Source organism: Cyrtonyx montezumae, unplaced genomic scaffold (assembly GCF_038088225.1).
Source record: "Cyrtonyx montezumae isolate F1298 unplaced genomic scaffold, pur_monq_1.0 scaffold_5, whole genome shotgun sequence".
In the NCBI taxonomy this organism is placed as follows: Eukaryota; Metazoa; Chordata; class Aves; order Galliformes; family Odontophoridae; genus Cyrtonyx; species Cyrtonyx montezumae.
In genome coordinates, this window is record NW_027072056.1 from 19,664,348 (window position 1) to 19,692,266 (window position 27,919).

At 42.5% G+C, this 27,919-nt stretch overlaps 1 protein-coding gene across 2 annotated transcripts; it reads left to right on the plus strand.

Annotated features, from left to right (window-relative positions):
• The first annotated feature begins 2,079 nt into the window (after positions 1 to 2,079).
• GOLIM4 (golgi integral membrane protein 4) lies at positions 2,080 to 27,468 on the plus strand. Of its 2 annotated transcripts, XM_065748521.1 has the most exons (16): positions 2,080 to 2,471; positions 12,682 to 12,756; positions 13,726 to 13,775; positions 14,426 to 14,479; positions 14,989 to 15,139; positions 16,281 to 16,363; positions 16,720 to 16,803; positions 19,587 to 19,751; positions 20,591 to 20,923; positions 21,646 to 21,884; positions 22,376 to 22,455; positions 22,898 to 23,010; positions 23,991 to 24,158; positions 24,864 to 24,932; positions 26,592 to 26,672; positions 26,926 to 27,468. In XM_065748521.1, the coding sequence occupies exons 1-16, from the start codon at positions 2,285 to 2,287 to the stop codon at positions 27,085 to 27,087; spliced, it is 2,094 nt and encodes a 697-aa protein (XP_065604593.1). In that variant the 5' UTR covers positions 2,080 to 2,284; the 3' UTR covers positions 27,088 to 27,468. The 2 variants fall into 2 exon arrangements, with proteins under 2 accessions (XP_065604593.1, XP_065604594.1); XM_065748522.1 differs by lacking the exon at positions 16,720 to 16,803.
• The last annotated feature ends 451 nt before the right edge of the window (positions 27,469 to 27,919 follow it).

Here is a 27,919-nt window from a genome sequence, read left to right on the forward strand (position 1 = left end):
AATGGACATATGGTTTGATTGCATAAACCTCATTTGCTTAGGAAGCCAGGCTAAAAATGAGAGGAAAAAAAGTGTGTGTATAAATGCCTCGCCACAAATTCCTTGCTGCACACTCTGAGCAGACTTCTTGTAGCACAGTGTAGCCCAGAAAGCATCCAGACCCATTCTTTCCTTGTCTGTATCACTAACTTAACTCAGTAATTAGTCAAAGTAACATTCTTCTCCTAGCAACTAGTGTAATTTTATTTTAATACATTACAGTCTCTTTTAAGTTCAAACCTTTCTATTTTGGGACTTCCAATTCAGATTTGCCTAACAGCTTCACATAATGGTCCCAGACACCCAATAAATTCTTCATTTTAATTAATCGGTTTGCTCATGAAGAATCACAATTTACACGAGATGAAGATAAGATGTATCACAGCTATTACTGAAAGTAGGTAATATTTGATTAGAAAAAAAGCAGAGAGACACTCATTTTCTTTTTCGCAGCACTTGTTAATGATATTGCCAATTTCTACAGGCAGATAAATTAGATTTACCACGTAATCAATTAAATGTATTTGGAATAGGTTTTAAATAACAATGTTAATCGAGTGTCCTCTTGAATTTATGATGTCTGCTCAATGGGTATAGACCATAACGATAACCAGAAGTGACTATTGCATGCAGATGTAGTTACTGGAGAGCCAATTAATTGTTCCCCAGCACAAAGCCATCAAAGCTAAGGTAATGTAGGCAACAAGTGAACACCCAAGAAGTTTTAACAATTCAAAGAACTGCAGTACTGCACCATATATCACCTTTGGTGATTTCAGCCTCAGTCCAAAAATAAAGAACTGCCTCATTCTACAGATCTCATCCCAATGCCTCTGGCAAGGCTGCAGTGTGCTGGATGGCTCTGAGGGACAGTGGGAGACGGAGGGGAGCTGCATTCTGGGTGCTACCACAAAGCCTACTGCGACTAATTTGAGGAAGTAATGGATATTTAATGAAAATGAGTCAATCTGAAACACTCTGGGTTTGGAGTGAAAGTTTCAACACATAACTTGGACACTTTCAAGAAGCTTCCTAAAGGCAAGGGAAAAGATACATATATATTAAAGTATCACTATTTCAAAGCATTTACAATTACTTCCCAGTTGCCTACCTCACACGTTTCAACACTTCAATCTCCAGTCTTATTATTAGGAAAGCGAGGTTTTCCATTAGATTAAAAGGCGACAAATGAAAACGTGAAATACACTTCAGCAGAAGTCCCACCAGCTCGTGGTACCGACCGCTGTTAATTATTGGTATACACGGGATAATAATAACAATATAATATATATATATTGTTATTATAATATATATATATAATAATAACGTCTGTTACAGATCAGTGAGTTGGATGTGTTTAGAAACACCACTTTGGAGTGCGTCTTCGACACGTTGCTTATTATTGCTACCAGTTTAGCCTGAGGCGAGTGCTTCTTTTTAATATGCGATAAACACAACAGACAGAACCCCAGCATTTACCAGCCGTGCTGGAAGGTCTGCCTCAGCTTTCCACGCACTGACGAACGCCGCACTCCCACAGTGCGAAGAAGAAGGCCGAGGCCAGAGAAGGCAGCGCACCTCCGTCCCCACGGGTGGGCCGCGGGGAGACAAACGGGCTCCTCCATCGTCCTCCAGCTCACCGCTGCCCACAGGACGGCGGTCACACCGCTCCGTGAGGCGCTGCCCGGGGCCGCTCCGGGCGTGGATGGGAGGGAGGAGGGAAGCGGAGCGCCCGGCGGGGCCGGACGGACACGGCGTGCACCCAATGCGCTCCGGCGCTGCCTCTCCGAAGGGAGGGGAGAGCCCCGCGGTCGGACCCAATGAGGCCGCGCCCGGAGCGGGACTTCCTTCGGGGATCCCGCGGCGGGGAGCCGCGGTGGAGCGGAGGTGACACGTAAGTGCGGGCTCGGGGAAGTTTCCTTTGTTCTTCTCGGGTGGTGGCAGCGGCGGGGCCGGAGCTGCGTCCTGAGGCGAGCAGGGATCCGCCCCACAGCCGGCGCCGAGGGCCGCCCCAATCCCGCTGCCCGGACGGCGCAGCATGCGGGCCGGCTCCGTCTGGAGGCTGCACGAGGCCGCCCGGGGCGTTGCGGCGGTGCCCCGGGGCTGAGGAGCTGTGCCGGCCGCTCCCCGCCTCCTCCACACCCCCCCGGAGCGGGCCCGGGGCCGCCGATGTCTCCGCCTCGTCGCCGCCGCCCGCCCGCCGCTGAGCCGTGAGGGGCGGGGGAGCCGGGACCCCGCCGGGGACATGGGCAACGGGATGTGCTCCCGAAAGCAGAAGAGGATTTTCCAGACCCTCGTGCTGCTGACTGTGGTGTTCGGCTTCATCTACGGGGCGATGCTGTACTACGAGCTGCGGAGCCAGCTGCGGAAGGCTGAGGCCACGGCGCTCAAGTACCAGCAGCACCAGGAGTCCCTCTCGGCCCAGCTTCAAGGTACTGCTGCCCGCACGCAGATGAGGTTTGCACGCATCCCTCTTCTCCGAGGAAGCCTGGCTTCCCCGTGTCCCACCAGCTTGCAAAGTTTTGCACCGGAGGAGCTTCCCTCCCTCCCTCAACCTGTGGGGTTTCGCTGCCGGGCAGTGGGTGAGGCCCCAGCTCCAGCGGGGTCAGAGAGCTCTGATGCTCGCAGGGGTTGGGATGAGCCCTCTGGGGATCATGAGTCTGACCCCCTGCTAAAGCAGGTTCACTACAGTAGGTCGCACAGGAAAGCATCCAGGCATCCCTGGCTCCCATGCATTGTATATAGTATGCCTCTGAATCCCAAAGGCATGCCCGTCATGCTGAAGTTCTTGGTGTGAGTGGGAAAGACAGGCACGTTGCTGCTCAGCACTACAGAACACCCCTGTTTCTGGGATGTCCATGCCTCTTTGCTGTCCCAGACTCATTCTATGGTGCCTTCCGACTGATGAGCTGCAGAAACTCAAAGCTGTAGTTCCAGGAGGACAGGTAGCGTTGAAATATCTCCAACAATGTGAGGAATATTGTAATAAATCACTCCCTGAAAAAAAAGAAAAAAAAAAAAAGGCTTGAGTGTAAAATTCACATAAATTATTTGAGTAATGTTTGGAACATCCTTGAGTTTCTTGGCCTAAAGCTGCTGCTTAACAACAAGTTATGTAGCTTGGTTTAAGGATGCACCAGATTTGGCCTTCGGATACTTGATGGAAAACTGCTGATCTGTGACATGAAGGAAGCAGATGTGAAGCATAACACTCTCAGGGGTGCAGGACCTCAGCATCTGTCTAATTGCGAAGTGTGAGGTTATCAGACCAACGTATACAAAATCCAGAGCCAAAAATGACTCCTAAAGCTTTCTGAAAATTTCTTTCCCTCAAAAATGTGTAAAACAGTACAGACTAACTGTTTTAACAGCTCTAACACTTCTTAACTTCAGGATGATCTTCAACCAGACTTGTCAGTGCAGGAGCAGATGCAAGAGCGTGCCTAGGAGCGTATAGGTTTTATACAGAGATAGCAGAATTGAGAGTTGAACAGAATAATCCTATAGAGATTTGTAGTTTGAATAAATTTAGCTGTGAGTTACCTGAGACCTCTGTTACTTTGGTTTTCAGTTTCATGCAGGAAGGCTCTAACGGGAGGAAAAAAAACTGACAAAGCTTCTCATTTTAGTTGCCAATGAAGTGTGCATGTTTGACTGGGAGGTGGGTATGTGGCAGAGGGCTAAAATGCTACTTTTGCTATTCTCTGTAGTTGCCAACAGTATTTGAAGAGGAAACAGGAGCACCTTGTTTGCAGGTTAAAACTCAAACAGTTAGCTTCCTCTGTTGCTCTGGCAATGCCAAAGAGGAGCGTGCAACAAGCTATACAAACAGAGATGGCCTTTTGATCAGATAGGTGGAATGCAGGTTGGTAGTTCCCCTTTTGAAGTATGATTTAAGTACCAGTGTATAGTGTCAGCTATCCCAACAAGTTCATGGATTATGCTTAATTGTGGCAGCAGGTAATGCAAACACAGAGGGCCCTGCACACAGCAGCGAGCACTAGTTTCCTGATCTCCAGCTACTGAGTGTAAACGATATGCCTAAATACATAGCTGTGTGCCACGGTAGGCCGTGAGAAGCTAGAGCTATGGGATAACCTTTTTTCCACTGCTGTTCCCTGTAGATTTTGTATGATGCTCTTTGGAATGAAGCTCTCTGTCATCATCGGTGTTTTTGCTGGAAGAGTTTGTTAGAGGTGGGAGCATGGAGGACTCTGGGGCTGTGCCCAATTGACTTGGAGATTTACAAACACTATACTAACTAGTGATATGCAAACCCCAGAGCTATTTTTGAATGTTTCCCACTTTGTTGAACTCTTTCATATGGAGTGACGCGAGGGAATTTGTTCTAAACAGAGACATGAAAACAACGTGATGGGCTAACAGAAAACCTTGTGTTTGCAGGTGCAGCATCTGACTGTACTTTGAACTTGTAAATAGCCTGGATTTTAAATCAACAACGTTTCTGTCGCCAAACAAAACCAGCCCAATGAAAACCTAGGCTGCATCTCTTGGCTGTTGTTTGCAATGCAAGAGAGATCAGTTGTTTTGGATTTATTCTTTTATGAAAGCTGCATTATTACTAACATAGTACAGATTCTCTCTTCCATGTGATGTAATTGGTTTCCTTAAGATAACGTTGAGTCTTGAAGCATGCACTGAAATCTTTTAAATGGGAAATAGCTGGAAGGGCTGGTTCACTTACATGCATTGCCAGGAGGGAAGGAGTGGGTGTATTCACGATGGGTTGATTCCTCGATGCTTTCTCCTCTTTTTCTGTGTGATTTTTAAAGTTCATTACCAACGGAAGAGAAAATCAAACCTTGGATTTGTACTTCCTGAGCAGACATTTCATCAGTAGGCTTTTTTTTACTGAAAAAAAAAAAAGGAAGAAAGGCAACTTTCTGGAGATGTCCTTTTGAGGTTCCTGAGCCTCATTGTGCTGGGCTGGCGGTGCTCCTGGAAGGGCTGAAGCTCTGGGATGGCAGTGAAATAATGACAGTCCTCTGTGTTTTGGTTGGGTTTAGCTGAGGCTGATGGGGCCTAGGGAGGAGCTACTGTTCTGATTGTATGCAGAGAAATGCTGCTGGGGGTTCTGGGTGAAATTTGTGCCAGTGTGTGAAATGCTTAAAGGAGCATAGGTTACTCCTAAGTTTGTTTATCTGGTCAGATTTCAACACCAGAGTTTTAGATTTGAATGTTGTTGTTCTGCCCCAAATATTAAGAATTCTCATATGTAGTTCAAGTGTGGGCTCCCTTTGCCTCCTGCTATGCCCTTCTACCATTCTCTCTCTGCACAGTTTTTCAGGGTTTTTATCTATGCTAGGTGATAGGAAACTTCTTTTTGATATTTGCCTGACTAAGCAGCGTTTTCTGATTTTGCTTGAAAAGCCAGCCTTGGATTTTTACCCTTTTCATAGTGTTGCTTTATAAATGCAGCATGTGAAGCAGGCTGAATCTTCTCTACAACCAGGGCTGGGGGAAGAGCAGGACCTATATGTACAGCATATACAGACAGCTGAAAAGCAATGCTGGAAGAGGTGCCAGAATCACTTAGTGCGGGTGCTGGTTTGAAGAATGGTGCATATGGCTGTTGTTGTAGGGAGTTGTGCTCTTTCAGGTGTTCACAGCTTGCAGTACTCTGCTGAGAAGCATTTGTGTCTCGTGAAATAAGGTCAGGTTGTGATGGGAATAATGGCTGACATAGGAAGAGTAGCTGGACAGTGGCTGGAGCTTTGGCACAGCCTTCAGATGGCTCACGTTGTAGCAGGTTTTCTAGGCAAGAGCAAGGCTTTCAGGCCCATCATGAAAGAGAACACCAAACTTTGGCATTTTTACCTCCTAACAAAGTTCTGATGAGCAGGAGAAAGTAGGGCTGCTTCACAATGGGAATTAACCAGAGGCTAAATTTTGAGATGAAACAAAATCTCTTGGCTGCTAAGAAAACCCAAAGCCATTGTTATCTGTAAGGTGTTTCACTGAGAAGCTGATCTTCCTGGTAAGCTGATTACTTTAAATCTCATTCTCTGAGCATTAATATGTTTGAAATGCGAAGACAATCTTATTTAATATTTCTTAAAACTATATAAACAAAACTTCATACTTTTTGCCTCCTGCAAAGATGCATCAAACTAAGTCTTAAGCCACCAACTGCATAGGAACAGATTTCATTGCTGGAACAGATAGGTGTTGACAGCTGTAGACAAACCTGATTGTATCTTGGACTGCTTCGAGATTAATGCATCTGCAAATGGGTTTTTAGCTCTCACAGATTCTGTCTTCCCATCCTCTGAGCATGAGGTAATTCCTTGTGTACTGTTCTAATCTTCTTAATCTGCCTTAATCCCTAATCCTAATGACAGCCTACATCTAGTGTCTTTTACTACCTTCATTTTCCTGATCTTTCTCTTAGAGCCTTAGTGTATCTGTTGCCTTCAGGCGCAGTCTGAAGCTGTACTGTAATCTTGGGCAGCAACCCAGCAGGGGCTCTGAACACGAGAGGTCAGAGTTGGCATGGTCGCAGACAACGTGTGGCTTTCCACAAAGCTATCTGATCCAGTGCTACAAAGCTCCAGCTGAGAAGTTGGTAGAGTTCCTCGCTGCCTCTTGGGCCATTGGGCCCCTCCTGGGAGGTGACCTGCTGGAGCTTCATCGGGTCCCACAGCAGCTAGATGCACTGACACTTGTTCCCACCAGGTGTCAGCTTGCTGTGCTAAGCACGCAGTGTGGGAAGAGTTACAGGGAGGAAGAGACTTTCAGTTACATTGACACTGTTTTATAGTTAATGTCTGAGGTTAGTACTCCCAGAGAGGTTTGGTTACAATTGTAAGATTCTTATGTCTTAAATGTAACGTGCCAGACACATTGTCTCATCGGGCTGGTTGTTTCTGCTGAGCAGGATACAAGCTGCTCAGCCAGTGTATCTAGGTGGGGCGACTGTGTGACTGTTTCCATCCACTCTGAGGTTTGAGCGTTCATTGCAGCATCTCTCACAGAGCTGTGGAGATATCTTCAGCAGTTTGTGGTTGGTACAGTTCACTAATTTTGGACCAGGATCCTTGCACAGAAAAAGTAACTAAATCTGTTCCTCTAAATGTCAGGTTCTGTTCTGAGGTTTAATTGTAATGAAAGCTTAAAAAAACTGACATTATTGCGTGGAAAAAAAAAGTATACAGAATGATAAGGGCAGAATCTTTTCACCTTTTGTTGGGTGACTCATGTTGGTGGGTTTCTTGTTTGCTTTAATAATGAGTTGGAGCCATGACTTTCTTGTCATGTTGGAGGCTGAGGTCAGTGCTGGGGTAATGCAGCCTGTTTGGGCACTCCATTTGAACAAGTGTCTTCTGTGCTGGATGCAATTCTGTCCTTTTTCTGGTCATCTAAGCTAAGCCAAGCTTCCCAAGAAAAGAAACTGCAACTATTTTATCTCCTCTCCCACTGTTTTTTGTTTTGTTTTTCTTTCCTCCAATGTGTCCAGAGTTAGCCTGGTACCTCTCTTCCCCGTGGTGACTCAGGTCCTCAAGTTTGGCAGTCATTTCTGGATGTAATCACAGAGATGCTGGGAGAAGTACACCCTGCTGCTGGTGCTCCTGGGGGGCACCATGGGCAGTCTGTTCCTATTCACGGCCCCACACTGAATAATGACAAGTGTTTCAGTTAATCTGTCATACTTGGAAGGATGTTTTAAGGTTTTATAGTGATCTTCTGTTTAACAAACAAATAAATCACGAACTGCTAACTCACACAGTTCATTTCCATATGCAGTCCTTTAAAGCATGCAACTGAAGCTGACTCCTAACCCCTGCGTTATAGTGCTCGTGAACGAAGTGGAGGAAGTGGTTGAGCAGTTTTGTAAGGTGATAATTATAGCTGTTGTGTCACTTTTTGCCATATTCCGTTGCGATAAACCAGCAGATAACGGCATCAGTTGGGATAAACCGTTGGAGTGTGTGGGTAATGGACACCGTTTCTCTTCAGTGTCGGTTTTTGCTAGTAATGTACATGGAAAATATGTATACGTAGGATGTTAGCACCACTAGAATCACTGGACTTCTTCATAAAGTTGAAAGGAGTCCAAAATGATTTTTGAGAGCGAGAACAGGCCGTTGTTTCCTGGAGCTGAGAGACGGATGAGCAGAGCCAGACAGTCAGAGGGATGTGAAGGAGGAAACTGTTGTCTCTGGAGCTCTTCTGCGTGTTTTCTACAAAATGATCTCCTGTGTTATGACAGAAATGGCAGAATCGTGGAAGGAAGGGAGTTATTCTAGAAGGGCATCTGCTGATCATCCTGTGTAGCTTAAAGGATAACGTGAGCACCATTCAGGCAACGCACCAGCAGAGGGACTGAGCAATCATCTGTGTCTGGCAGAAGGATATCTTATAAATGCAACCATAAAGTTAAAAATGTAAGCCTAAATTCAATAAATAAGTTTTGTGTGAGCTCCTTGCATTCATCACTTTAAAACTTCAGCATAGATAGGAGTACAGGAAATGCCATATGGGAGGTGAGGTCTTCATCTGACCTGGTGTGTCATAGCCATGGGTGGCACCAAAGGCTGGAAGAAATCTTTGGAGTGTACAGGAAATCTCTGGGATGGAAAATACAATCTTTTTCCAAATAAAAGTCATGCCTGGAGCCTAGCAGCGAGGGATTAAACATTCAATCACGTTTAATAATCCTTCTCAAACTGGAATAGCTGTTGCTAAAAATAAATGTTTGCTGCTCTAACATGATGAATACCTTCCCTCATCTCACTGCATCACTCTGTTTTGTTTTTAAAGCTTTTGTATCCTGGAGGTGGTCTTAACTTCTAAGAGAGTACATAAGGCAGTCTGAGATAGGATTCTGTTGATTTAGATGTTTACTTCGGTTTGGAAATCAATTTTCACATTATCCTGATAATTGAATGGAAGCCAAAAGTATTTCTTAGAAATAAAGGAGTGTCTTTCTGGGATGAACTCGTTGCCCCATTTCACAACGGCATGCAGGCAAAACCTTTAAGATTTGCAGCACTTCTGCACACTGTGCTTTGGGTTTTCCTCTTTTCTATTTGAGGATGCAAAGCTGAAGGTTTCATAAGCACATAAGAGGTTTCATGTCCTTATCTGAAGCCTGCACACATTCCTGAGCATTTCTGAACTTCGATCACGATTGGTTCTGATATCTTTTCTAATCTGTTTCTACATTCAAGAGTAGAAAGGTTGGTAAAACCTGTGATGTAGGGCAGGTTCCACGGGGAGCATCAGTGACGGTTCTTGTCCAGCAAGGACTGTGTTGGATTTTGCAGAGCTAGAAGCAGGAGATCCCACTGTTAAGTACAGACTGCTTTCTTAGAATCATTAATGCCACAAACAACACAAATGACTGGAGAATTAGGTCAGGGCAGTTGTTATTTTTAAGTACAATTACCAACACATGGTTTAGTTGCCAGGAGAAATTCTGTTCCTTTGTGGGAACGGGGTGTAATTCGACAAAGCTGTTATCTGATTGTTCTTTATGTGTGAGAGTTGCAAAGTGTAGGGGTTTGTTTTAAAGAGAACATCAATGTGATAGTGCACATGGTACTAGCTGTGGTTTGCAGTGAGCAAAATGAGAGCAGTCCATCCCTGCCTGTGCACAAAACTGTTCAGTAATTACGGCAGAAGAATGGTTGTTCTTCACGCACGATCAGCCTCACATTATCTTGGCTTCTATTTCAGTCCTTTGTTTACAAATTAAAACCAGAAAACGTACAGGCATAAAACGTGAAATAGCCTCAATATTTTGTCTGCTGCATTGTAGCTATCTGGTTTCTGTATAAAATATGATTTTCCTGGGTTTTAGTTCCCAGCATGAAACATGAGCATCAGATGACTCAAGAAACCTCTTCCGAGATGAAAATTTTAATTATCGTTATTGGACTGGAAAATGTGTGTGGATTGAAGGGACTCTCGCCCGTCTCATCAAAATGGGTTTTCTCTCAGCAGAAAAGTTATTTGTGTGGGTTCACATTTTTAATGGTTCTCTTTGCAGTGATGAGAATTGGAAATGTACCAGTGTTTCTATAACGAAAGTCTGTGTTGTGCAGATCTTCATAGCATCAGTAGAAAAGTGCCAGCCTGGTAGGGCACACTGCTGGTTCACTTCAACTCTGCCACAGTCTGAGACAAAATACCATTGGGTGTTGTGGAGAGCTCTGAAATCTGCTTGTTTTAAACCAAAGATGACATTACTCTGAGCTCAGAGAAAGGTTGCAGAATTACAGAAGAAATGATAACGTTGCAATTAATGAAGCTTGTTGAAATCTCAGCGTATTCTTAATTTTTCAGTGTGTAAGGTGGTGGGAGCTGTGGTGTTTCAGATGCTCTCAGGTTGTGCTTCTGACAGAACAAGCACCGAAGTAACAGAGCTGAAAATCTGCTGGCTGTGGCAAATAGGAAATACTTTTTTGTATCCTATAACAGCCTATTTTTCTTAATAGTTTGACTGTGAAACAGAGAGGAACAACCGTGAATATTACATAAATGCACAGCACTCCACTCCTGTGTTGCAGTTAACGTCCAGCAGCAGTGATGGTGATGTGAGCTTCTGAGAACATCGTGAGCTTCCTCTCCCTGTGCAGAAAAGATGGTGCCAGAGAAGTCTTAAACCTTAATTCCAAGCTGCTGAACATATCCTTGTTGAACACAGATGGTGTCTTGCTAGCTGTGATTTCATTGGTTCTATTGCTGGGCTTTGCTCTCTGAGGGTAGATCACCTTACTGTGCATTCACATAAGTAATGTTTATATATATATACACATGTACACATAATAGGCAGCGGGAGCAGGGTCATCCTCTGCTACAGTAACAAGTCTTTGGTCTCTTGCCTAGGAAGCAAGGGGGAATCCTTTACATCAGTAGGAGATAAGCTCCTGTCTGCTTAACAGCTCATTCCTACTGAGAGCAAGGGTATAGCTACTAAGCTATTTTTTCTTAGAAATCACTCTTAATCAAAATCTTCATAATTTTGTATGTTGTGGATTTTTTCTAGGGAAAAGTGTTGCTGAATGTGTTTAAACTAGCAAATTAACTGGGAGGGGATGGAGGAGAGGAACTTCCCCTCAGCCCTTTCCTCACTTGCTTTTTGGCCATCTAAAAGGCTATTTTAGGACACGGTGAGCTTTGTTCCAGTGTTTCAAAGGCTTCAGCACAGAAGTGGCAGAGGGATGTGCCACCCAGAGGGATGTTAATGGCACTGCTGTGAAGTGCTGTGTGAAGTCAGGGCAGCCAGAGCTTAGCAGAGCCAAAATTGGATGTGAAAGGTATAAAGTGATGTGGTCCCTAAAAGCTGAGATGTGGCATTCCTTTCCTCCTTTCTTCCTGCCCTTATCATTATGGCTTTATTGTGCAGGGTTTCTCCCCACACTTGTTAAAACACTGGGAGGAGCTGGAGGAGATCCGCTTGCAGACAAAGCAGTGTGATGAGAAATGTTTCCTCCAGATCCGTTTGTGGTTTGGTCTAATTGCCTAAGAAGCCTATTTCCACTTCTGATTGCATGGGAGGGGAAACCATGATGGATTTTCATTTCTCTCCTGAGTTGCTATGCTACAACCACTGCTCCTTTTGCAATGCAGTTCAGCATTCACAATCTTCAGTTCTCAGATAAAACCATTACTGTTGTGGAGCCATTTTTTTCTTTTTTTTTGGAAACTTACTTGCTGGTCACTTTGTGAATATTCATTAAATGCTTGTTTTGTTGCAGAGGATGTCGATACATTCGTTCATCTTGACTGATGCCCTTGGCTTTGGATGATGAATAGCAAAGCAGAGATAGAAGCTGGATTGCTAATCAATCCTTGTCACCTAAGCCAAAATGTAAACTTTGAGATAAGCTGGGAGAGAAAGAGCCTGCAGAATGCATCTTGCTGGAATTGCGAGTGCTTTTTGAGGTGCAAGAGGAGTTTTCTGCCAAGATAAAAATCCCTATTTGAGGCTTCCTGTTGAAAGCTTATGCTCGCTAATGGTCTGCTTCTCAGCAAATGAGTTTCCTAGTTTTGAAAGAAAAATCACAGGTCCCATTAATTTGCATCACTCCTTTGAGAAATGCAACTTAGTTATATCTGTTTTTGTTAAATTCATATACTAAAACCCCCTCTTGGAATGTTACAAGCAAACAGTTGCCTTGGACAGTCTTTCAGGGTCACAAATGGCTGGGGACAGTGGCAAGGAAATGCTGCACGCTCCGTGTGTGAACTCCTTGGTAGGGGTTTACTTGTGTCAGCTCTCAAGGGATGGCACCATTGGTCTGTTGCTGTTAGTGCTGAGAGGGCCCTCCTGGTTATTTCATCTCTTTACAAACAAAGCAGAAGAGAATGAAAGCGTGAGAAAATGTGTATGCCTATACCTAGGAGAAAAACTGATTAGGTACGTTTTATGTAGAACAACCATAGCTGAATCCCCATAAACAAATAGATTGTACTTATTGCATTCTATAGTTATGCAGTGGAAATGATCCAGACTTCAGGTTCAGTGCAGAAAAGTAAGCTCAAATGATGTCATTCTACTTGTATTCTCTGGGCATGTTCTCTGACCATGCTTCGGAATATTCTAGGAGGGGTTGGATTTCTTTTTCTTTGCATCTATCACTTGTAAACTGAACTGTCTACACATTTTCGTTTTAGTTGTATATGAGCACAGATCCAGATTAGAAAAATCACTGCAAAAGGAAAGGCTTGAACATAAGAAAGCAAAAGAAGGTAAAATATTATTTTTCCTTTTATTTCTGTAATAACTTGGTTGTTGAAGAAAAAAGATGCATTTTGTTCAATCTTGAGTGAATTGCTGGTATAATAAATCAGCAGGACCACCTTGGAAGATCTGTGGATGATGTTCTTAGTACTCATTACAGATCACTACAACATGGCAAACTATGTTTGTGTGAGTGAGGGAGAAACGTTCACGTCTTATTTCCTCTGACACAGTGTGTGCTTCTCCTTGACGTGTGCCCTCAATGAAACTTAAGCAGAATGCAATAGTTGGAGTCTTCTCAGTCTTTTGTTGTTCTAGATTCACTGCCACTTTCAGAGCAAAGTCTGCATTGCTCTTAAAACTGATGACTCAGCCAATGAATTAAATAACTGCTGAGGTTAAGAGCATTTCCAAAAGTGACGTAGTGTATGTGGGGTTCCTGATAGCTGTCTGGTGCCATCTGCTGGACAGCTGCCTCATGATATGCAAAGGCAATTTGTCATTGTTAAATCCCAAATTGAAGCAAAAGGACCTTTTCTGTTATTCAGCTTAGTCTTGACTTTCTCACTTTTTAAAGTACATATCTTTATTGTAATAGAAAAATCACAGAATCACACATTTGTTCTTTTCCGTTCGAACGATGCTATTGGGAGAGGCTGTGTAATAGGTTTGTGACAATGGTCTTGAGCCTCAAGCCCCTATACCTCATACAAAGATTTAAAATATATATATATATATATTAAATTATATATATATATATATATATATATATATAAATGTATTTAATGATATTTAATGATAATACTTGCTCAATGCTTGAGCATTTTGTTAAGTTCCTCTGTTTCTGAAGATCTTTTGAAAATTGTAACTGCAAAAGTATTCTGCTCCAAGGAGAGTTTATGTATGCAAAAGTTATATAAGTTTGGTTCCAGAGTTTGGTTTTACTCCTACTGAATATTTTTCCTTTCGCGTTGTAGATTTCCTTGTTTATAAACTAGAAGCACAGGAAACCCTAAATAAAGGAAGGGTAAGTCAACAATCCTCCTACCAGATTTAAGATTTCAGTAACATTTGATGCTTTGTGGGCTGCAGGAAAAAGGCAGTGCTCTGTAATTATAGCTGTTCAAAGAAAGAGGGCTTACAAGTGCTCATTGAAGGAGCTCTCACCGCATTTCTCTGCCATTCTTAATTGAGTTGCAACGAGAGATATATCTAATAAGCTGTAATAGTATCTTTCCAGAAAATTACATTAGAAAATATCCTCCTGCTTGTATTAGAGTTGTTCAAACACTGTTATAATAATTATAATTAAAAAAAACCCAAGAACAAAACAATAAAGTGTTTTAGATATTGAATGCCAGAAGGAAAGCTGTCTCTGGCAGGACCTGGAGGCTTGTAGAGCTATATTGGATGGAGGCTTCAGGCTGAAAGTGGGGAGAACTTTGTGAGCTGAGTAGAATACATGAACGTACACAGTTGCTGCAGCAAGTACAAACACATATATGCATGTATGTATATACACACTTATGTTTCAAAGTGAGTGAGGAGTTTAGTTTGTTTCTTGGTGGTGTTATGACCTTTGGTTTATGACTCCTAGATAACTGCAAGTATAGGTGAATGACAGTGTTGTTCAGATTAATACTAATGTGTGCTTGTTTTTTTTTGTTTGTTTTAAAGCAAGATTCAAATAGCCGATACAGTGCACTGAGTGTCCAGCACCAGATGTTGAAGGTGGGTAACTGAGCTATCCAGTTTCACTGGACACTGCTATTCTCCAGCTTGAAGGGTGAATGGCCTCAGTCATCTCATTCCAGAGCGTCAGTATGGTGATGGTGCTTTCCTCGTACAACAGTGCTGCTGAAAGCTGATTTACTGTAGTTTTTAGTAATCAGGCTTTCCACTGGGTAATGTAATCTTATCAACTGCAATTACTTGTATGCAGCAGCGACTTATCAGACTTTACATAGTTTGGCATCTAAGGAATTTCTCAGACACATTCAGCAGCTCCCCATGGGACAGCACAACTGCTGGGTGCGGTGTTGTAGCCCTAGGAAAGGCAACTGCTCATCACAGAGATCATTCTGTGTCTGAGAGGATCCACAGAGTGCATGCTTTGAGTAATAAACTTCCTGTTATGAATGCTTCGTATTCATCGAGACTTATTCAATCAAGTGCCAAAGTCAATATTAGCCAGATATGCTAATACAGAGCTGTTCCAGTGTCCAACTTGGTATTCGCAGAGTCAACATGAAGAACTGAAGAAGCAGCATGCTAACCTTGAGGAAGATCACCGAAAGCAAGGAGAAGAGTTCAGCAGGACGTTCAGTGATCACAAGGAGAGATACTTACAACTGCAGCAGGAAAAAGAGCAAGAGATCTCTAAGCTGAAGGGTATATGCTGGCTGCCCATTTTTAAGTGTGTGTGTCATGTCTTGTGTGATGTGAGATAGATGGACAGGCACGGTGTCAGTTCTTGCTAATTAGGAGCTGTGTCAGACCTATTAGTTACATTTTCTTTATGATTTTCTGTGGCCTCTTTCTGAAATCTCTTCTTTACAAAAGGAAGTTATATAATAATTTTGTCACTTCTATCAGAGACCTAATTGCACCTCCTTATGAAGAGCCTTCACATACCTCAATTCTCATGGATCTACTATTCCCTGTGTTTCTCAGCTTCTCTGAGACACGTTGCACCTGCATCCCTAGAAGATGAAGTGTTCATTTTTATCTCTTGGTGTCCAGTTTCCTATTAAAAAGATCTCTTGCAGTTTGCAGAACTCTGCATTCCTCATTATGCAATTGCATAGATTGAGGGGCTCCCCATCACAGCCACTCTCTCCCACGTGTCACTAACGCACGAGTTCGTTTTGGGGCTGTCTGCAGTTTTGTCTGCACAGTATTTCACAGGCAAAGGCTGTGTGTATTAGTTCTGCCTTGGCACTGCACCAGTGAAGTCACACAGCGAGCTCTTGGGCTGAGCTGGATTGCAGCCTAACAGCTTGGAGTGTGGGCAGAGCTTGCTTGTGTCTGCTTGCAATATTCCACATCAACATAATGTAAGAAGTGGTAAGAGAAGCCCCTCTCCCTGGTCCCAGAACGTAAAGCTTCTTAAATATGCTGACCATCTGGGCACCTCTTCCAAAATAATAGCTTAGTCCTTCGGAATAAAACTCTCGCTCGCCAGATGCGATGAGGGCAAAGAGGGAAGATGGGAGGGTTGCTTCCTGTATGCATTTTAAAGATTCAAATTACCATAATGAATTTTGCCATCTGCAGTCCCTAGAATCAGTGATAATGCATGGTTCCAGTTGCAGGGTGAGTGCACTATAATACAATTTAACAGTACAGGTTTTTTTTTGCTTGAAAATGTAAGATCCTTTATAGGATAAGCAAGAGATGTAAGGAAAGCCATTCCTACAATTTGGCTAATCCAGATTTAAAATTGGAATTGTGTAGATCCTAGGTGGTTCCTGTTGCAGTGCTTCAGTAGTATTAACCTGACTGGGTTTAACCTGTTGTTCCTTTTAAACAGAATCTCTGTATAATTTACGGGAGGAGAACAAGCAATTGAGAAAAGCTCACCAGGATGTTCATACCCAGTTACAAGATGTAAAGGTAGGTTTGTTCTGAAGGAGAGCTGCCACAACAATTAGCAAATAGAACATAAATCCCAAGATCCAACAAGCACCAAATGGGCTATGACAAAGACCACCTGCACTTAAGAAACGTGATCATTTTAAATATATATGTATGTGGAGAGACTAAATTGGAAGAGAAGTCTTTAGTATAGAAATTTGGATTGGAAATCTGGCTTTGTTAGTAATGCATTGCGTGTTTGCCAAAAAGGATGTTTCATTTTGAAAGACATCAGATAATCTCCATAGCTCAGAACCCCTAGGCTACCTGACTTTGGAATAAATTTGCGAAACTTGTCATGCTCTTTTTTTGTTTGTTTGTTTGTATGTGTGTAGCAACAGCATAAGAATTTACTCTCCCAGCACAACCAGCTTGTAGTGACATTGGAAGACCACAAGAGTGCACTAGCTGCTGCACAGGTCAGAAAGGAAAGCAGCTCCTGTTAGCTCTAAACTTCCTTACAGCTAGTTTCTCCTAGTTCAGCTGACTGCGATGCTATGCATGTAGCCTTTCGCATGGGGAATTTGCAATTAGCATAATGCTGCACACTGCAGAGAAATGCATGAGTTTCAGGGTTGCTTTATAGAAGCTGCAACAACTTACAGGGCTCTGGGGAAATACAAAGCTGTATTTGTAGGCTCCAGAGTGCATGCATTACTGCTAAGAAGAGTATCTCTGCAATCCTAGGAGCTGTAGAATACCTTTCTTTCTGTCTTCTCTGATGGAACTTCTATTAGTTTAAGCTCTCTCTCTGACATTCACATGTATCACTTTTAAAGACCTGGGTGCTGATGTCTGATCGAGTCTCTTTTCGTCTACGACTAAGGCTATGCACATCAGATTGGGTATATGTATGGAGATACACAAGCTCCATTTGAAATTCAAATTAGATTCCTTGTTTAAAAAAGCAACAGCATTGTCTTAGATACTGGTTTCATATGAACTAGCCATGGAGACCAAACTTTGCAAGGCTATGGCAAACTCAGCCATACAGCCTTTGTAGATCACAGGGAACTGGAGAAAGGAAGAGTCTGGTAGATGAGAGGGAAGGCAGCGAGGCAGTGGGAAGTTACTTTTACTCCTGACTTAACTTTCTTCATCTGAATGTTTTTTCAAAGTCCACAAAATCATGAGGTGCATTAAAATGATTTTTTTTTTCATTTGAGTTCTCCTTGTTCTGTTCATTGCATGCAGATATTCAAAAGACAGGGAGAGACCAGGAAAGTCTCTCAGAGACTTAACTGCATGGAGATTCTTACTTTCCAACATTAAGCACTCTGGAAGCTAATTGTAAGCTCTCTTTCCACTGTAGGTGTTAGTTACTGGGTTATGTATTTGTGATAGCTGAAACTCACCCAGGGCAGACCCAGAGCCTGAGTCAAGGTCTACCAAAGCCAAAGGGAGGCTCCATGTACTTCTCCTGGTTTTGGTTGTAGTTTTGTGTTATGCAAAGCCTCTCTATCCGTAAGCAGAATGTGGCATTTCTCATGTGGAGAGCCTCATTCAAGCAAGAGGATCTCCTGCAGCCTTTTAGAACAGAAGGTATTCAGCACACTTGCATAGTTTCTCCTGCAAATCAGCTACAGAAAGTGCACAAGGGATTATTGCTTAGAAACACGGCTCTGTAAATTACCCTGCTATTTCTAGGTATATTCTAGACATTAAACATCAGTAGTCAATACAGCACTAATGTATTTGTGACCTGAATCTTCAAGGCGTTGTAATCTCTGTCCTTTTCCATAGCTCAAACAGCCAGCCAGACTCTTTATACATTTTTATAAATCCTGTCTTGCTGCCAGCCTTAATACCTTTTAGGCTGTGGCCTTGAATTGCAGTGTTCGGCTTAGAATGATTTATATGGTGGGATGGAGTTCTTGCAGTCTGACCTAGACATGGATGCTTTAAATATTCCAGTGTATTGGTCTGTCTGCATGGGGCAAAAACAAAAAGCAAAGACCCCATCTTACGTTGAGTAAATCCTATGTTTTCCTGTAAAATTTCTTGGACCTTCCACCAGTTAACCAGGAAAGTGCCCCTGTGGAATGATGAAAGTAATTACTTTGCATTCTGCTTTGCTTTGCTTTTAGGCCCGTCTGTTTTACGGGATGCCTTAGTGTTTGAAGACGCTTCGAGGTGCGCCTAGCTTCGGAGCTGTAATGCAATGCATCATGTCAATCTGTAGCACTGTGGATATTGTTCTGTATGAGTATTTCGCATTGTACCTCGATGCACTGTGCCTGTCTGCTGTACTATTGATTGCTATGATCCCACGTAACACCAAACATACACAGTTGCTGAGTGTAAAGTGTAGCCAGATTTTAACCTGAGTTTTAAAAGGACTTATGAAATGCACCTCTGACTTCAAAATAGCAAACGCCCCCACCTCCAGTGGAGCAACAGAGACACCGTGCTGTGAGGCACTACCTCTTGTACAAGCAGTTGGTCAGCTGTTATAAATCCTGTATTTCTCAAGAAACCTTACTTTGTGACAGGCTTTCTTCTAGGCCAGTTGTATAGGCAGTGACCAGCCTTGCTTCTCACCTAGATTTCAAGGCTTGATGAAAATATTCCGATTTTGTACAGAGCTAAACTGCAAATCAAAATACATCCTACTGCTACATTTTAGGAAGACTTAAGGAATTTACATTTGGTCTTTTTTTCCCCTTTTTCCTTACTCTTTGGCAGAGGTGTTCTGTGACTTTCTTTGCCTCAGTTCTGTATCTTGTCTGTTGTCTTTCGTAACACCTGTGTACATGTCGAGGATTTGGCATTCTCATGATGTGTACATGTACTTTACAACTCCCAATTCTAAAAGAACTGTGCTGCTTTCTACCAGTTAAGAAGTTGTGGTGACGTGCTTCCCTCGCTTTAGTTTGCCAAGAAGAACGCATCATCTCCTTTTGACTGTTCTCCTGCTTGGCATGAAAAAAACAAATCTTCATCTTTGTCCTTTGGGGCTTTTTTCCCACCGTTCTTCGCATGAATGTGCACTTTGGCTGAAAAGATTATGATGAATCAATGCTGTTGAGCGCATGGAAACGACCGTTCTTAAAAGGTCTCTTCCCTGCTGCTCCCTAGTAGTTGCTGTGATGTGAATATTGAGTCTTTCTAGCACGTGTCTTGCCAGCAAGCTCACTCTGGCGTGACTACGTTCTATTAAGAAGTTGATTTGGACGTGGTATAATTAATGTGTTGACTTCAGTCCCAGGTGGAGGAATACAAACAGCTGAAGGACACTCTCAACAAAATACCAAGCTTCCGCCAACCAGAGAAGTTGGAACCCAACCAACGACCGGAGCTGCGGGCACCATCTCCCCACAGTGACCTCCCAAAACACCACGAAGCTGTGGCTGGAGAGCATAAAGAGGTATAGAGCACTGCCTTGCTACGTGGGCTGTAGGAGATGGTTTCCATTCAGTACAATACTGCTAGCTATGTGCTTAACTTCCGTTGGAAATGTGCGTATCGTTATTCATGTTTGCAGGTTCTTGAATAAGGTGGTTAAATTTTATTGAGTATCAGAAAACTGTACTCAAAACAACTTGTTCTCACGTGGCCGTAAATGCCTTAGAGCTGTTTTATAACAGCTCTTTTGAGAGGCTGCTAACAAAACCTTAAATTTAATAACAATATGCCATCCCTAAAACTATTTCTATATTCTTATCCTATTCCACGTGTTACTGAAAAGGTTTAGCAAGTTGTGAAGAAATTGTCTTTTCACGTGTGTCATGAAGTGTCAGTGGCACACTTCAAAGTCAGTGTATTTAGAATGGACACACTATGTGATGCTCAAAAAGAAAAATAACCCACAAAGTTGTGGGTAAAGTTTGGAGGTTAAAATATCAGTTGCTTTTGTTTTACAACCATTAGTAGGTAGCAGAGCCTACAGAAAAGAAACATACAAAGCATTCTTTTTAGTTACAGAATTGTGACAGTTTTGTTCCACCTCGGATGAAATGAGGCTTAAACTACTTGGGGATGCTGTTGTATTGTGTAACAACTTGTTAGGTATGCAGAGCCAAGAATCAGGTATTGATACCTGCTGGCAGGAAGGGTAGCTAGTGCTAAGGCAGACGGTTGGATCTCCTCACTACAGTTTCACTACTGCAGGCGGAAATAAAGGTATCCATATCTGGTCCTCAGCTCTCCTGACAATATGAAATCTGTAATATCTTGCACTTGTTTAATTTTCTACGTGTTTTTCAGAGCGAGCAGCCGAAAGAGAGAGAAGAAATAAATACCCAGGAGAGGGATGACAGAGCTGAGCCTTTTCATCTACAAAGAAGGGCTAACGAGGGGCAGCATGCCAAAGAACTAAATATTCAGGAGCAGCAAGAAGCTGGAGAGGATGACGAGCAACGTGTTGACCAAGCTGAAGAGGAACGCAAAAAAGAACTTGAAGAGGAAGAAATGGAGCAGGCAGGTCAGCCTCAGCGCTTGGAAGAGGAACAGGACCAAGTGCCAGAAGAACATGAGTGGAACAAACAGGAACAGAAAGAAGAAGAAACCAATATATTGGGTGAACATGTCCCATCAGAGGTATGGAGTGATTTTTTTTTACCTGCTAGTTCATTACTTGACTGTTTAAATGGAAGCATTGCTCATCATCACTGGCCCTGGTACTTCACTTGCCTGTTCCCAGGTAAAATTGGTGCAGCACTTATAGAAAATATGGGATTCAAAGCACTTATGTGCACAGGATTCATCACATGCTCACTGCTGTGCTTGCCAAATGCAGCTGAACGAATGTTCTGCTGAGAAGGATCAACAGGTGTAAGAGAAGAGCAGTCAGGTTGAATCCTATGATCTATTTTAAATTTGAAGCCTGAGGTAGGGAATGGAAAGTAGATAGTGTGTGAAAGTGAGTGTGAATCATAGAATAGCCTGAGCTGGAAGGGAACTGTGATCAGCACTTCGATGAGGAGGTGTCCTGCCATGCTGATTTGATGAATCTCTGCATCAGATCTCTAATGGAAAATATATTCTACTGATTTTCTTTTATGTTAATGAGTAGGCAAATCGTGGCATCCCAGTTTCTTATCCTCTTCACCATGTTCTCCACAGACAGCTTCAAAATTCTCAAAGTCTGTTCAAAAAATTGATTTAAATTTAAACATAGACAAAAAATAATGAAATAACTCGTTTTAATCTTCACTTTTGCATGCAGAATCTGCAAGATTTTAATACTTTTAATATCACACGCTTGCTTCTGATCACTGAATGTAGGGTTTTAACCTCTGAGTATAACGTTTTTTTGGCAGGTACCGCCAACAAGAGCTGTAACAAGAAGGTACAAGCCAGCCTACGAGCAGCAACTGGAGCAGCAACACCTTGCAGCCCAAAGAGCAGAGGAAGCCAGTCAGCTCAGGGAACATCAGGAATCGCTGCACCAGCAAAGACTGCGAACGCAGCTATTACGGCAGCAGCAGCTTCAAGAGAAGGAGCTTCAGCTGCAGAGAGAGGCAGAACAAGGAGAAAAATTCTACAAGAACCGACTGAGGTTAAGATTTTTACACTCTGCATTGCATGCTCTCTGCTCTGGGTGTTATGGCTTCCACCACAGCATCACTTGAAAGAGGCAAATCTAATGCTATAAGCCTGGGCTGTACAGAAACTAAGTGAAGTACCACATCTTCTCTCTATGGATAAACCTGATTGCTGTTTTTAAGAGTGTGGGTTGGTTGCTTTTATTGTTTAGGCTTTTTTTCCCTTTTTACCATGCAAGCCTCTGAAATCAGGAGAAATGAGTGTATGCAGGAGTTAGGATAGCAAATGTCCATTCTGTAAAGGACGTTGTCTTTCAGGAAAGGCAATGCTAAAAAGTAATATATGCTAATATAAAGCTAAACTGGAAAATATTTAGGAGCTTTCCTAGGAGAGGCAGAGGAGAGCAGGAGCTAGGAGAGGCAGAGATGCAGTGTGGTGGTTTGTTTCTTGAAGCTGAAGCACTTTTTGAAGCTGAAATGATGAATTTGCTTTTACTTTTCTCAGTCAACAGGCTCGTTATGACAACATGGACCACGATATTGTACAAGGGGAAGAAGAGCAAGGTATTCAGGAAGAAGAAGCAGGTAAGGTTCCCTCTGGACTGCCTTTCATGCATGGTTTTAATATTATTTCACATTCCGTTCAGATTCAAATGAAATATAAACAAAACAAAGAAGCAGTTTAAAGCCCCAAGCTCAAGTAACGCTGTCTGAACTGACTGAAATACAGGTTTTACTAAAGATCATATCCATATTTCAGAAAGATGCCCTTTTGATTAAAGCTCCTTGGACTGGGCTCTAAGTCTGTTACATTTATGGTTTTGCCTATGATTTTCTTTGTGTTTAATGATCTTTTAGTGTTGGTTTCCTTCTACAAGTAAAACCACTCTGTTGGCGTTTTTGGTAAGCTCTTTAGGAAGAAGCTGCCTTCTGCTAAATGCATGTACAGAAGCTGCTATATGAATCTCTTTCTTAGAAGGACTAACTAGAAACTGCAGTAATACAATATTAATCAAAAATTTGTCAGCTTATGAACACGACAACCAGCACCGGGACGAAGGTGAGGACGACGATCAAAACAACGCAAACGAACGGCACGAACCAGAGCATCAAGGAGAAAACCAGCAGGCTGATGAAGCAGTGAGTATGAATTAAGATACTATGGATTGCAATTGCTACTGAAATGAAAACCCAGAAGTCTCATGTAACATAATTACACATTACAGAAATAAGGTGAAGCAGAGATCTGCTGGGAAAACGAGTCTGACAGTTTCAAACTACATCCGAGATCTATTTAAAGTTGCTGTTTCTAATTTGGGAAGAAATCAAAGAGAGCTTTCCTGTTGGAAGCCAGTTGCTTTTAGAAATTCTTTTGATCTGTGCTTTAGGTAGAATAAAGGATTTGGTGACATTTTTATTAGATAAGAGGATGAGAGCCAACTTAATAACCACTGAAACCAGCTGGAGCCTTTCCACAGGAATCAGTGCTCACTAGATCAAAATCTTGTCATTGCCACAAAGTGTGAGCTCCTGGAAGAACATAACTTCAGCACTGAAAGCAGTCATAGTATGGATTGCACAGAGATCTAGATGCAGGAGAATCAGTGTCACTCTTTCCCCTAGTTCAATTTTTTTATATGGTGTTGTGGAAAATAAAGCATATCATCTTTCCTCCCCACCCCACAAGCAGATTTAGTGGTACAGTAAATATTTCTAAAGGGCCTTCATACTGATGGCTATAAAGATATTGGAAATGCTTCTACTGAATGAAAAGCAGGAAGAAAATGCTGTTTTGAATGGCCAAGTACAGTGAAGACTGAGTATATCGTGGGTTTTTTTCCTTCATGTTCATATAAACATTGATGAGGTCAGTATTATAAAGCAGATTGGTACTGAAAGATCTCATCTCTTTTAAGCTGTTTACATTAAAATTGTAGGTATATTTTTAACCTTGGCTTAATCAGGCATTGTCAGTTGTCAGATATTCAGTAAACAAAAAGAGCTCAGCAGCCTATGTGGCTCTAACATACCTAAGCTAAGGTATTCTCTTTCAAGAGAAATGGAATTTGACTGTGAGATTAAATAAATATGTTTTTAACATTCATATCTGAAAAATGCAGAAGGCAGCCATGGAAGATGTGAACCCTGCTGATGACCCTAACAATCAGGGGGAAGATGAATTTGAGGAGGCTGAACAAGAGAGAGAAGAAAATCTACCGGACGAAAATGAGAAGCACAAGCAGAACAGTGAGAAACAAGGGCATCCAGGAGTGGAAGAGCACCTAGTGGTCAGTAAAGGGAAAGAAAGCACCTGCGGGTCCTCTTTAAGAGCAGCGTAGCATGGCTTGATCAGATTAACTCCAAATGTAAAGATTATTTTGAAGCATGCACAGGTGAAAGTATGAAATCACTCCTGGTGATGCACTGGTATGTGTTTCGTGGCTAGCTTTGCCCAGCAAGGTTCTGTAACCTTATTCTTAGGGTTCTCTGTAATGACCTTCACACAGAACTCTGCTAGAGCCCCCGTTCATACAGCCACCTTAATTTTGTTTTGTTTTTCCTTGCTGTGCTGTCTGCATGCCATCAGTCAGCTGTAAGCAGTGGCATCCCTTTCCTTCTGTGGCCATTCCAGTGAACGCTGCACCTTTCAAATTGTGTTTGAATTGTAAGACAGAGATAATCTTTGCTATTATGACATCAGTCTTTATTGGTGTAAGTATTTCATTGTCTTCCCAATTAGCATGAAAAGTATTGCTTAATTTTATGAAGTGATTTTTAATATTATCATTCTGCTGTCTATTAATTTAGGGCAATTCTAAATCTTATAGCCAGGCTGTCATTAATGCTGATGGATGTTCTGTAACTTACCCTATTTTTTTTTCTATGCCTTTATGCAAAGTTTTTAGTTTCAGAGCAAGAATCTTTAACCCTTTGACTTCTAAAATTAACAGCTACGTATGCACAAACTGATTTTTCACATAATCTTTCTGCAGATGGCAGGAAATCCTGACCAGCAGGAAGATAATGTGGATGAGCAGTATCAGGAAGAGGGTGAGGAAGAGGTAAGAAGACAGATGTAAGGCATATGTGGATCAGATAGCACAGCAAACGATCATTAACTTTCAAGGCTGTGGTATCTTTTATAACTGCAAAATAAACCCAAATCACGTTGCCTACAGTAGTTTCTGACTTTATGAAAGCTTGCTAGTGTTTGCTACTACTCTGCTGTGCACTGGTGGACGCAGACACGTGTAGTGTCACGCCTGCTTGTGTGCTGTAATTTGTTAGCCCTCTATAACACAATATTAATTGTGACATGGTTGAAAAGATTCAGCCATTCTTAATACGTGGAAAAAATTGTGCAAACTTCAAGCCCTCTGAAGGTCACTGCAAACCTCATCAACTGTGCACCTCTAATCACATATTGCTGTTCTGGGCAAGCTGCTTTCTTGGTCAATTATTTACTGTTTAAGGCTGACTTTGATTCATCCATGCTTCTCCCAAGCACTGCAAGTTAGCCCTACTGCTCATGGAGTCCAGTTGGTAGGAAGCTGTTTGCATGTTGCTTTGAACTGCAGAAATCAAAGGAGGGAAAGGGACCTTCTCCTTCATCCATTGAATGGCATGCCTATTAACATGCACTGCCCTGCTTTCTGCTCTGCAGCTCTTCAGTACTTACCTAATCAATTGCTATTTTCTACTTCATACATAACGATTTACAAAAAGCAATATAAACAGCTATTCATTATTCACTAATGGGGATCAGCTGGTATGCACTTAGAATTCACCAGTTCAAAATACTGTACTTAAATCAAACTGGTCATTAGGACCTGGGAATGGCTGGTGTTTGGCAATTACTTTGGCTACAAGAAATAATTTGATACATGTTTCATAAAGGACAGGAACCAGTGTGCTTACTGGGAGCATTAATTGTAGGCAGCAGCTAAATGTTTGATCAAGAACGAGGTAAGATGCTGTAATTAGGAGCAGTTTCTTTTAGTAGGTTGACTAAAATATTACATGCTGCTGTTGCTCAGATCTTTTTTTATCTACCTCAGTGATCCAGCTTTGCTAGCTTCTCATCTGATGGCAGCAATCCCTCACCCCAAACAAAATGTTCACACGCAGCTTTCACCTCCTGCTGAGAGAAACTGCTCAGGAACTGTCCTGCTACAATGAAGGTTGACAGAGAGGGGGAGAGAAAACTCAATCATTTAGCTGCTGCTGTTCAGGAGAACGTGAGAGGGAGCTCTGCTGGAAGTAGCCCTCACGTTCTCGATGTTTGGGGCAGGGGTAGGTGGCAGCAGTGAATAGCAAATACTTCCCAGCCGGGTGAAGTGGCTGTTTTCCTCTGGGGGAGCTGAAAGGCCTTAGGGAAGCATCATACCCAACTTGCAGGTCACCACTTGGAGCAGATGTGCACAAAAGCTTATGGTTCTTCAACAGAAAATCGAGTTTGCTTCTTTGTAATTTGCACCTAAATACGAAAGGACACAAAAGTGAGGGAAAGTGCTGACCTGAAAGAAAGGACAGGGTTGAAAGAGATTATTCTTCACCACCGGTCCCTGTTTACCCTTCTGAAGTTTTCCAGGAGCAGTTACAAGCAGATCCATGATTTGTGCTTTCTTTCCTTTAACCTCTGTTCTGTGAAGATGTGCACAAAGGCTGCTTTGAATTGTTCTTAAAGACTAAAATGTACAGAACATCTCTGTGCTCCTCAGATTCAGGAAGATTTGACTGAGGAGAAGAAACGAGAACTGGAGCGCAATGCTGAAGAGCCGTACGGCGAAAATGATGAGAACGTAAGTGCTGTGTAAACCCACGAACCTGGTGTGTGACACAGCAGGATTAAACACTCTATCTGAACTTCCTTTTCTTCCTCTTTCCACCCCCACATCCACTGCTGGTGCTTGAACACCCTTGCAAAGCTTTTCCCATGCCTGGCCATTAGCACAACAGCTCTGATTCATTGTTCCTTAACCTCATCTCATTGCCCCACGAGCTGCGAGGAAGCTGCCACTTCCTTGGGATCTGATTCTTATTTTAACAAATCAGGGGGAAGACAAGAATAATGGGGAAGCAGACCAGGAGCAAGAAATGCAAGATGAGAACAACCCTCAGAAGGAAGTTCATGAGGAAAACTATGAGGAGGAAGAGGAGGAGGAGGAGGAGCGCGGAGCTGCTGCAGCAAAGACACGGAGACGAGGGGAGATGTAGTCCTCATATTTTTGGTAGCGCACACATTCCTGATTTTAAGAAAAACTTCTTTGGGGACATCTAACTCCCCAGAGAAGTTTACGTTTTACTCTTTTTACTTTTCTATTAGATGCTCTCATACGTTTATATGAATACAGTATTTTGATACTCTAGATTAGGATTTCTTTTCTATTAAAGGTGTACAGAAACAGACATCAGGCAGGTTCCATTTTGCATCCTTCAGGGCGTGTTTTAAGAGGCCAATCTGTAAGATGCTTCCTCTTTAGCCAAGCCTGACAAACATTTGGTCTGATTTCAGATATGCTCAATATCTGAGTGAATGCATCCAGTGCCTAAGCCCGGCCAGCGTTAGTCAGTGCAGCTCTGTCTTCCTTGACACCACTTCCAGCTGTCCCAGGCACGACCTGCAGTGCTCCTGAAGGCCCACAGGTAGTTTCATTCACTGTAATCTCATGAGATACTTCACATCCTTGAAGATGAGCACATACCCAGCAATGTGGGGACCAAGCCTCGTACAGACATAGGGCTGTTTTAAATATGCAAGTTTGACAAGCCTTCAAAATACAGCCAGGTTAACAGCTGTTTGTTTTGGCAGCTGTTTATATACAGCTAAATGATGCATTTATTTTAATGAGCATACCTAGGTACTTCAATTACATGCACTACATAGCAGATAACGCAAACGCTGCTATGCTGAGATGTGAGCTAGGAACCTATTTAGACTTGATGATCCTTCGTGACAAATCAAAACACTACAGCTGTCACACGAATCAAGAGTTACAGAAGGAATGATTTTGTCAGCCTAGCTGATATATTAAAAATGTGACCTACC